Source organism: Onychostruthus taczanowskii, unplaced genomic scaffold (genome assembly GCF_017590055.1).
Source record: "Onychostruthus taczanowskii isolate IOZ18803 unplaced genomic scaffold, ASM1759005v1 scaffold5, whole genome shotgun sequence".
NCBI classification, from domain to species: Eukaryota; Metazoa; Chordata; class Aves; order Passeriformes; family Passeridae; genus Onychostruthus; species Onychostruthus taczanowskii.
This window is the reverse complement of record NW_024502568.1, coordinates 5,119,625-5,131,925: the sequence shown is the minus strand read 5'-3', so window position 1 is coordinate 5,131,925 and position 12,301 is coordinate 5,119,625. Positions and strand designations below refer to the sequence as shown.

Below are 12,301 nucleotides of genomic sequence, written 5' to 3'. Positions count from 1 at the left end.
GGGGTTTTTTTTTTAAATTTGTGTAACATAGTTTAGCTATATTTCAACACATCACTTAATTGAATTTATGAATATCTCGGCTTCTGTTTCCCGTTAGGACCACAAATAGTTCTCTTAGTCTGGTGTGCAGTCAGCCAAGGTCAGCCCATCACAATGATATATCCATCTGAAATTTTATATAGTGATGTCATTAAGATAACACATGATTTGTGTCAGATGCTGTCATCCTTTAAGAAGATGTAGCAAGTGCAGATTTATAAATACACATGTTAAAGTAGCCACCACAAAGTCCCTTTTCTTCCACCAGATTCTTGCTCAGTAATGTAGCTCTCCCAGAGCTCCAGCAGCCCTGGGAGCTGTTAACAGGGCTGTTCATACCTAACCAGCAGCTTCTGTGTGCCCAGAAAGCCTGGAGGAGGGTTTGATGAGTAAACTGAATTATTTGTGGGAGAGAATTGCTGGATCCCAGGGCTAACCTAGGAAAACTGTGGAAATAAAGCAGTATTTCTGAGGGCCTGAGGGAGAGGCAATGTGATGAAAGTAGAAGAGATGCCATGAATAAGGTATGGGTAAATAAGCTGGGAAAAGTTCTGTTACTCTGTGTGGTGAGAAGGACTGATAAGGAAGGGATGCCTAACTGAACAAAACATGCCAGCAGCTTTCAGCAATAATGATCTCCAACAATAACACACTCCTTCTTTCCCTTCATCCTTTTTGTGTGTTTCCTTTCCTGTTTCCTCAATTTTTTTGGTATTCTTTCAAGTGTGAAGACCTGTGGGTGTTCCTGTGGCCCCAGCTACTATTGTGTGTTATTATGTCTGTGTTGATTTTTTGGTTTTTCAATAATCTGCATATTCTAAGGCTGAATAACTGAAATTTTTATATAAGCAAAAGAAAATTTATTTAAAAACCCTATGATTTTTGCCTAAAACAGTAGTGATGAAACAAGGCATGAAAATCATTGAAAAAGAAAATTTCAAGGGGGACCAACAGAGAGAGGTGAAGTATGTGCCAACTTATTATTATTTGTAATAGAATATATTTTGGCTTGAAATTAATTTTGGCAGTTCTGAGATAGAAGAAATAAGACTTTTTAGTTTCTTTTAAATAATTTTTACTTGAAAATCTCAACATACACATTGTATAGAATATAAAGTATATGACAATGAGTTTAAAGAATGGGTAGAAATTATACATTCACATAGAACCTCTGGTCTTATTTTTCAGCTCATTTGTAGTTTGCTCATCTGTATTTTACATGAAATCTAAACAAAAAGTATTTTAAAATTTCTGACATTTACCTGCAGGAAAGTGCAAATTTATAAACTGTGCACTGAAAATACTCAAGCAGGTTCTGCAGAGGGCTCACATTAACCCTCATTACTGCAGAAGACAATTCTGCATGCCTTCTCATTATCAGTGGTGTTGGTTTTTGAAAATCCCAAATTTGTCTATGTCATTGCCAAAGTTTCTAGAAAACAGGGCCTTCTGGAGAAGGATTCTCAGACCAGTCTTCCAGCAAGATTCAGTTCCTCTGAGTTAAATTGCTTTTAGGCAATTCTTCCCTGTTATCCTTAAACTACTTACTGGCAGTTTGCATTGACAGGATTTCTGTGCAATTAATATTGCCTCTAACACTGATCAAATGAAGTGTTCTGATGGTTTCTATATTTGTTTCCCCTCTCCTTTTCTGGAAAGGGCTTCCTTCTCTAGATGATGCTGGAATGTATCTGGCATTGCCATATTCCCAGGTAAATAGGAGGAACAGCTTTGAGTGTGATGGTTCGTGGAGTTGGGTGGAGATTACTGCAGTGTTCCCTTGCCCATCTCCCATCATGAGCTGAATAATTAGTGCAGGTCCCTGGACTCAGTAACTGTGTCAGTATCCATGTTCTTTGTGTTATTGTTAATTAAGATTCTTACTCTTTTAATGAAACTCTGAAGCAAAAGTAAGTAGGAAGAAAGATGGAGTTGCTCCTTGACATTTTTTGATTGATTCACCTTGTGTTTAGAAAGTGTTCTACCTCTCTATTATGAAAACAGTACAATGAAATAAATGTTGTAGGAAAGATGATTCCTATTTTCTTGATCTATATTGAGTAATAAACTATATTAATTCTGGCTCAAAAGTACGCCTAGATTAATCTGTGTGCCATCTGCAGGTACTTCTCTTTCCTTTACACCTCGGGCTAAAATTCATTCCTCTTTTCTTTGGATGTTTAAAGTCGTGAAATCTCAAATTGAAATTCAATAATGAATCACTTGTGGTTTTCCAATTCAATCTTGGTATAGTAATAGAAAAATAATCAAATGTTTCCTTAAAAAAAGCCCCACCCAAACTCCATGATACAATGAATGTATATTTTAAGAGTCTCATATCTAACAAAACACATTTCTGTGTGTTTGGTTTACATTTTATTTGGTCTGTGTGTTTCATTAAAAAAGAAAAAAAAAGATTGAGGACACTTTTCCCCTGACTTTTTAATTTTCTTTACAGCTTTCTTACAGGCTGGAATTAATCTCTGAACTCAATTTATTTTTCTTTTTTCTTCTTTCTTCCCCCAACAATAACCTTTTTTCAAGAGGTGTGGGGCACATGTCAAGAAACGTAAGCCATGCTGAACTGCCTTCTAGGCATGAATACAGAGAGAAGTCCCAGTAGGTGTAGAATTTAAGGAAGCCTCTGGCTCTTTGCAGCTACCAAAGGTTTCTGTGTTCCTCATCTCTCTCCACAGCTATGGACAGACACAAGCTCTGCCATTGTAATCAGCATAATGCCAGATCTGTCACTGTACACCAAGGCCTTGTTGCCAGCAGGGAGGCATTTTCTGCTGGCACTGCAGAGTTGTGGACACTGAAACACACTTTATCTGCTCTCAGCATTTATTTCTTCTGACCTTTCAGTCTTGTTTGAGCCCCATACAACTGCTCCAAGTGACCTCTCCTTGGGGGCTGGGTGGCACAGCCATTCTGTCTTCAGTCCCCAGGTTACAAGTGCCAGGCATCTGCTGCTGTGCCCAATGTGATCTCACTGCATATGTCTGGGTTTGCGGAATAAAAAAGAAAACATATAGCAACAGTTGCATATGTTTGGAATGCTGAGTTTTTATTTCTTAAAAACATGCCAAAGTAGAAGAATCCAGAAAGTGTAGATGATTTTTCTTTATTTGAAAATTTATACTTGAGCTATGAATAACAAAATGCTGAAAGTAGAGGCAGGTGACAAACATCTCTGCACTTATATTCTGGTTGGTCAATGCTATATTTAGAAAGAAACTGCATTAATTAATATTTTGAAATGTTGTTTTCTATCATATACATTTATAAAAATCTATCAAAAAATTTGTACTGCAAGTCTCTCTTCTTTTATCGTGTTTTACCAAGCTTTTTAGTTTTTTTTTTTCTTACTTGGCATGCTGCTCCTTCAGTTCAAAAACCCTGAGTCTTACATTCTTGCTCTATGACTATTATTGTGAAAATGAAATAAGTTATATCATTCTATGGGACTCTTTGAGCAAGCAGACTACCATAAATCCTCTCTCTGTTTTGTTTCAGCTGCCATTATTAGTACTTTGCTTTACACTTTTAGGCATGTTCCTAAATAATGAGTAACTGCCAAATTACCGCAGCACATTTGATGTGAATGAGTCACTGGCTTTAAATTAAAAATCAAAGTGTGATGACCTTTCTGTTGTTCTGCATGTCATAATTGCCACCAAGTGATGGGTCTGAAACCTCCAATCATTCATTAGCACCTTGAGTGGACAGCAGTCATAATTTTGTCTCATCCTTAGGGTCTATTGTTTTAGGGAATCCAACCAGTAATGGCTTGGATTAAAAAGAGGAAATGAGAGGAAAATGCATCATCAGCATGCTAAACAAACAAAAGACCTATAGCCTCTGTGTCTGGAAAGGCAGACCATTATTGGACAATTATTTTCCATATTTTGTATGCATGTTTATATTTATTATCTGATGTTTCTAACTGAAAAGAATTTTGTCTTCATCTCCTAGAACTTAACCGAGATGTAACCATAACTCTTCTGATTCTGGAAAGTAGGTTAGATATCCACTCTCATAATTTAAAAAACATTTTAAAATGAAGACAACAAATGAGCTCTGGAGTTCCATGGGAGCACCTTAGTTAATTTAGTTACTGATCATGGTACCAGGTAATTGATATTACTTAACCTGCCTGTTTAATGAGATATGTTTTTTCAACAATTCATTTACCAACAATGGAGATGAAAATAAGTTTTGATTATATCTATACCAACAAAGTACAGGAAGTCACTGGCTCCTGTACAGATGGGTACTTTAGAAATGTCTTCAAATCAAATTTTGCCAATATCAATTTAATTCTTGTTTCTGGTGTTCAGGAGTGCCAGTCCTGACTGTCACTGTCATGATGGCAGAATAGGTGCTAACTCTTGTCTTCCATCACTGGCTATGCCTCTTTCCTACTGCAGTGACCATAATGTTTTCTTCAAAGATCTCAAGTCTGCATTCATTTCTTGGGCAAAGGTGACATTTAGCTTAGCTGTAATATTTCACATGAGAAAGAAGTGGAAGATGTGACCTTTTTTTTTTTTTGTCTGTTGTTGTTTCATAGTAGTATGCAAAATGTGGACAGTCAGTCATATTTCATTGGTATTTGGCATCTGCTCAACAACTGATTGCTCTTCTCAGAGCTTTTTTGGAAAGTTTGCAGCACCATAATGACAGCTTTCTAAACACAGATGTCCTCTTTGTACAACCTATAATTTTTTATGAAAGATGTATCGATGTCAGGAATTTGAACAAAGTACTGGAATTAGTTGAATATTCTTGTTATGAGTATGTATTCAAAATAACTACAGTACTTATATTGTAAGTTAGAGAAAGAATATGCAATGTCTGAGGGCAAAGATGTTGGTACAAAACATCAGAATATAGTTTAAGATAAAAGTGATTCCTTTGTTAATGGACTGTCTATACTTCAGTGAACTTTTCCCCACTGTTCTATACTGTGTAAGTGCACCCAGTGACCTTAAAGCATCAAGAATCTCAGGAAGACATTTAGATAATCAGGGATTCAGCCACAGATGATGTCTAATAGCTGAGAGGCCTGGAGTAGTTACTAAATGTTCTTGTGACATCCCATTAGTAGCCTGTTCCTCTTCTTTCATTTACCTCTCAGCTAAGCCATCAAGAAGTGAATACTTCAAACACAAATTCCCCCTCCTCAAGTCAGCTATTTTTCTTAAGGTTTCACTTAAGAAAGTAAAAGTCAGTTGAAAGCTTAATGTGTAAGCTGATAAACTTCCAGCAGCTTGTGGTTCTTAGTAAAGGAATCCTTGATTTTGTTTACCTGTGGGCCTATTATTTGCAAATACCTGCAAATAAGAAGACAGTGCTTAATGGTTGCTGTATGTAATTTATATAAGTTCAGACTTGCAGGTGAAAAGGAAAGTCTCCTCTGTAACTATTTGAGATTGTTTTCTAATGATAACAGTCCATTCTATATTGTTCTTCTACCTATTTAGGTCAAGTTAAGATCAGAGTACCCTGCAGGAAGTTTATCTAGCAACTCTAATGATATTAGGGTAAATATAGTTCAATAAATATTGTCCCGTTTTGATTTTGTGCAGCTCAGCCAGGATATGAGTGCTGCAGTTTTTATGATTATAGCTAACTTCATGTAGCTTCCCTCTATCTGTACTTGTACATGGCACTTGGTTTTGATTTATTTTCAGGTCTATACTCCCACACCACTAATGACACGTCATTCAGATTCAGAATAGATACTGTAAAGTTAGAATGCAGCATCAGAAATGATGGAAAGTCATAACTGTTAGTTAGAAAAAGCTTTCTTTTTGGACTTCAACTGGGTGACACTGTGGTCATTCAATATTATGATACTGGGGTTCTTTCCCTTCTCTCTTGCTTTTGGTTGATGGTAGAATCACTTGTCTGGTGTATGTGCATGTGTGTGGTCCAGCCTGGGCTGCTCTTTGGCTTGTCTTGGATCATGACCTTTTGCCAAACCTCAGCAGTAGCTCTTGGGGAAAAAATGTAAACATACAACCAAATTTAGTCTGGTTTCTTTATTTAGCTCAGTGCAAGTTAATTCTAATTGCTATAAGGCTTCAATATGACAAACTTTTTCCTAAATCAGAAAATGGGAGAAGCTAATTTAATATTTTAATTATAGTAATTTAGTAAAAAAATACAAGTGGGTGGGAAGCAAATGGGATCTCCTCATGCAGAAGTACAAATTTTAAGTGTTTAACAGTTGAGCTAATTTTACTTATTAATTTTAATCACATTAAAAGAAGTGTTCAAGGATCACAAGGAAGAAAACACCTATTTTGTTAGGCCAGAATTATATGGAAACATTACGCAATAATACTAATTACTAAGAAAGTGCCAGAATTGTGGGAAGTGTAATCATCTACAATTTTCTGAGAATATCCTTACAAAAATGACCTACCTATTTTAAGTGTAATTTCCAAAATAAGGAGACCAGATATCTTGTTTTTGACAGTGTAAATGATGGACACTTTCCATGTAATGGTCTACCTTCTACTAACATTAAATGACCTTTTTTCTTCCTGTAGGTGACAGTTGAGGATTAGTCTGGTTTTTCCTATGTGGTAACCATTTATGGGGAAACAGGGCTGAGTTTCCATAAATGAGAGCATAGATGATTTCAGTAAATGGAAGGCCTTTTGTCTGCTAGGTTATTTTGACTGTCTTTAAAATTCACCTGTCAACGGTTTGCCACTTACCCTGACTATTTTATATTTGTTCTGAGCTGTTACCACTGTTGGCTACAAGAGCTGATCACTTTGCCTGATTGCAACTTGCAGAATGTTTAGATGAGTTGGCAGTTAACACAGAATGTATGTAACTGGTATAAAGATTAATTATTAAAACTGGCAGTTTCCCCTGCCTAAAATGGACATATTTGCATATGTACTATGCCTCTTAAGTTGTTTACAAGTGTGTAAACACTTCAATGTAAAGCTTGAGATAGGTTTTTGCTTTGTCTTATGTGTTATAAGAATATGGCTGTTCCGTGATGAAGACACTATTCTTCCAGTCTTTTTTATATGGATTTCTTTATATGTTAAAGAACATATTTGACCTGAGTAGTTACGAATTTAACATACTGTACAAGCAAAAGGAGTAGACACAAATGTTTAGTATTGAATATTTGAATGTTCAAAAAAGAGGCTTTGACTCACCCACAGAACAAAAACCCTAAATCATCAAAGGAATAAGCACTTGTGTAGATTAATTTTTGCCAAACAAAAGACTTGTCCTTGCAAGCTGACTCTGGAGAAGGGGTGCAGGACTTTTGTTTAAACAGTTTTATTTATGATAAGGTGTGGAAAACTCACAGTTAAAGAAATGGTCAGAACTTCTTGAGCAAATGAAGACAAAGAAAGATAAATCTAGTAGCTGCTGCTGCTACCAGACACAGTTAAAGAAATGGTCAGAACTTCTTGAGCAAATGAAGACAAAGATAAATGTAGTAGCTGCTGCTGATACCAGGGAACTAAGATGAAAATGTTTGACCACAAAATATTTTTAAAAAACTCTTAAAGCTTGTTCCAGTTCTTAAAAACTTCTTAAAGACTGTTAGTGTTGCAGGCAGAAAGCTGAGCTTGACTCTTAAAGAGTCCAACTCAGATCTTAGTTAGGGACAAATCGCTCATCGACATCGTCACTATAATGGGATGGTGTGAGACACAAGTATTTGGAACTGTATTCAAGAGATGTGCAGAAATTACTGGAAAAGTGCAGAAATACTTATTTATGATTTGAAAATAAAATATATCTTTCTGTGAAATAAACATTTGGGATTAAATCTTGCCATATTCAGGCCAATCACAGGTAGTGAACTCAAGCTTTCAGCTAGAGTACATTTTATCTGCAGAAAAATAAAAAGTCATAAATGAGATTATTCCTGTGGCTGTTGATCCATCCATGCTTTGGCAGTCGAGCAGTGTATATGCTGTAATTTCTGAAAGTGGCCAGTCTGAGAAACAGCACTGAAATTAGTGAGCACCACTTGCTCCCTATGAATTGCAAATTGTCAGAAGATGAACACTGCTTACAAGAATTTACAGCATTTGTCTCCTAGGCCTGCTTATCTAGTTGCACTGAAGGCACTTCCTCAGGGTTCATATCACGAAAGTCTTTGAGACAGTTCAGAAGTGAATCTCTGTGGGGACTGAGCTGAGAGCAGTGTCATGGCCCCAAGCTCTGTGTCAAGAGCAGACGAGATTACTAATGCCAGTGAAATATTTATGTGTAAAACAACCAATCCTCTGGATTGTCAGCAAGTGCAGAATGAAGCACCAATCTGCCAAATAGGAGAAACTGCCTGTATTTCAGAACAGAAACCTGACCTGTCTGTTTGTCTCACATGCCAAGTGCTTTGCCTACGTTAGGTGGAAACAAGAAATTTATTAAGTGTAAAGTACAATGAAAAAGCAAGCTAAAAGGCTCTTGCTTTGCTGACTAATTATTTCATTCACTCACTGATTAAAACATTTCTTTCCTGGGGTGAGAATGGCTGGTAAGCTGGTTTTGAAAAGTATAAATAGGAAAGGAAGAATTAAAGCAAACAGATTTTTTAAACATCTAATCTTAACCGTCTTACTTGGAAAAAGACACTTTTATAAACTGTGGATGTTGTACTGTTTTTGATGCTGCCAGTTAAATTCTTAGTTTTAGCTAAGACAGATAAAGGTTAGAATTGCATTGCATTTCACACTCCACCTGTATAACAGTGGTGAAGTAGGTAAAATGATAATTAAATGCTCCTCCTATTATGTCTCTCTAGAGATCTGAAGAATAATTTGATCAGCACAATTGAGCCAGGGGCCTTCTATGGGCTTTCAGAACTGAAGCGCCTGTAAGTATTAATTCCATTTGAATTATTCTGAAAATTGTGTTTCTATCGACATTTCTATCCTTGGGCAACTCAAATATGCCACCAAGCAATAATCAAATAAGGGCACTCACTGTAAAATAGAAAAATCACACACTCTGCTTTTTACATTTACCATGCCTTTTTTTCCTTCTTTTCCTTCTTTCTTTGTTTTCCTTTTCTCTTTTTCCTTTTCCCATTTAAAATCATCAGTTTACACTCTAGTAAGGGTCCTAACAAATACACCTACAAAGTTAAAAAACATGCCTAATTAATGACTAAGCAGATGATATATCACTAGACATTAATCAGAAATAACACTAAACAGTTCAGATGTGTGTGAACAATGGTTTGTGCTACACTAATTTATTTTTTTTTTACTTTTATCATAAATCAGCCCTATCAAATACATTACTAGAAAGGAAACTTTGTCATACTGTAGAGTTTGTCTACCATTTCCATACCATCAGCCTTGAGTTTGCTTGATATTTTTTACTTTCATAATGGTTTTCTAAGGAAACAAGATCTTACATAGTATATTCCCTGTCCATAATTCTTGCAATTCTGTCTTGGAAAAGGTTCTCGTAATACTTTTGGAAGCACTGAATGATTTTTAAACTACATTTTAGAGAGTAAAAATATCTAAGGTAGTAGGATTCTACAGCTGGGCATTTTTCTTTTAATTAACAAGGACTAGAGACCCTCCTTAGCTGTACTCAGCCTAAGGAAAAACGAGATGGACCCTTTTTTAATTATAATTTTCCAAGTGACAGCTTCCAAATGTCTGTGCACTGGCTAACTAGGCCATCAGCCAGGCATTTTCCTAGCCATCATGTATGCTGTCTTATGAGAAAACCTGTGAGAAAACAGGCATTATTTTAGTGGGATGGGAAGATTTAGATGAGAAGGAGAAGGATTGCAAATCCACAGAAGAATATTTTTACAAATCCTCTGCTTTTCTGCTGTGTGGTAGTCTCGAACCGCTGTGCGCTGGGAGCACTGCAGAAGGTTTCTCTCTCTGATCATGCTGTAGGTGTGTTTTTTAATACCAGCCTCTCAGTTTTAGTGTGTTTGGGGAGAGAGCCAGTTGCATAATAAGGATGAAGCCAGAGTAGCATATACATTTTTAACACAAATAGGAGCATTAGGTTTGAGGCATTCTTGCTGGCTCTGTGCACAGGGGTAAGAGTAGAATACAACAATAAAAATGAGCGCTAATTGTTGCTTTGGCCGCGCACTCTAATAACACAACCCTGACCTCTTGTGGGAAAACCAGGAAACCTGTGCAAGTCGTGGGCTGCTCATCCACAGACTGCACAGGTGGAGCCTTTAGGTCAGCCAGGAGAAAGGAATAAATGGAGAAGAACTCATCAGGCACTGGACAAGAGAGAAGAAAAGACTCTTCAGTGCAGTAGAATTGGCAATATTGAATTTTTTTTATGCCAAATCTCAAAAAACCCCATTGCTGATATGAGCAAGTAACATTGGGAGCAATCTAGAGACAGAGAGTTGTTTAATTGCTGGACTGCCACATTTGATACAATGCTGTGTAGTTCCATGGTAAACAAGAGAATATCTTTCCTCCATCAGTGTGCACCTGTTGGGAAGGAGACAATAGAGCAAAAGGAATAAATAGTGTAAGCTCCTGTTGAATACTGAATACAGTAATTACTTTAAGACTATATGTTCACATCTTTTTATTTCCCGTGTATAATATAAATGATGCTGAGACAAGCAGAAGCTGATGCAATGTGGGCAACTGCAAGAGATATCGCTATGGCAAGTCAGACAGACAAGCCACAGGCTGTCAGGATGTTTTCTGTGAATGATTTGGAGAACTGTTATTATTTGTATTTGAATGACAAACTGAATTATTTCCAGGGTTTACTCAAAAAGGTACGCACAAAATTAATGGAAATTGAAAATTTATGAATCACTAAAATTGTGGCATTTGGTTATTCAACACAGAAGAGTTCTCTTCTCTAACATCAACTTTGTGAGTCAGCATTAGTAAGATAAACTGTTTAACTCCTGAAAAGGAGAACCAGCTTTGTACATTATGAACTGAATTGTAAGAGGTATTAGTCTGGGGAAAAGTGTAGCAAGTTGCCTTTTCTTTTTGCTAATTTTTTTTTTTGAAAATATGATTTACAATACAGAAATTTCAGCCACTACTATATAACTTCTTATGAAAATAACACTTATTGAAGTAAACTTTGAGAAAATAATGTTTATTCTTTCATTTTGGTAAAAATAAGATTTTGGATTGTGCCTCTCTTAAAGAAATATGCACCTGTATTGATTAGCAAAGACAAAATCTGCTTTTGCTACCCAGATTATGCCCCACATTGTGATGCAGTTCTTCCATATATGTTCAGACTTTGCCTAGACAAAAGTAAGGCATTAACCAGCCAAGAGTTCTGGGTAGGTTCTTTTTTATATCTTCTAATAAAAAGATATGTAAATGCATATATATATGTAAGTCTTAAACTTGCATTTTTAGAGTTCCTATGTAGCATTTATTAGGAGAATTTAAGAACAATGCTAACATTAAATTAATGCACTATATTGTATCCTCAGTATTATCTCAGCTCTTCTCTATTTAATATCCTCAACAAGCATTTAAGAAATATTTTCTTTCTAATGTGAAGGTTCATCATATACTTGCACAACAATATATTCTTTGTCTGATAGAATACAACTTCATAGTGAACTCTAAAGAGATTGTCTTCATTTTCCAGCTAATTGAATGTGTTCCCATGAAAGCAGTAACTGGATTTGTCAAACTGCCACCTTTAGTCTTCCATTTGATTACTTTAGTGTTCTCATGTATCCGTAGAAAAATATGGAATCTGCACAATGTAGTAAAGGAATCAGAAAACTACTTCTAATTCTAAAACACAAAATACATTCAGATCAATTTTAACATTTTTCTTGGCTGCATGATCATTTAAAATTCTTGCATAATTGCAATTTTTTTTTAAAATGTACTTGGTGAGTAGGAAAATTTGGCTCAAGGTTGAAAACCAAACACATAAAAATCAAACTCTAATCTACCAAGGGCCATTATTCATGTTTTTACCACAATAAGATTGCTTATACCTGCTTTTTTGTCCTTCCTGCAAGCATCCTCTACACTGTGTTTTATGTATGGCTTATACAGAAAACATTTCTTTATTTACTGCAAGCAAAAGTTATGGAATGTAACACTTTTTACTGTTTGTGCTCTCAGAAAGCCAGAGTGTTGCTCTTAAAAGAGCTTGCCAAGTGCTTATCAAAACTGACCTCACTGGATCAAAAATTAATTGCCTTCTGGTTTCTGTGATTTCAGCAAGAAAGGCTGCTGTTAATGAGATGAAACATGAGTAAACAGTAAAA

At 36.0% G+C, this 12,301-nt stretch overlaps 1 protein-coding gene across 1 annotated transcript in view; it reads left to right on the top strand.

The window, feature by feature from the left end:
* ADGRA1 (adhesion G protein-coupled receptor A1) overlaps positions 1 to 12,301 on the top strand; it is a 255,536-nt gene that overhangs the window by 85,237 nt on the left and 157,998 nt on the right. The window contains exon 3 of the mRNA XM_041415728.1: positions 8,837 to 8,908. Within this exon, the coding sequence (XP_041271662.1) occupies positions 8,837 to 8,908 (72 nt within the window). The remainder of the gene's footprint in view (positions 1 to 8,836; positions 8,909 to 12,301) is intronic.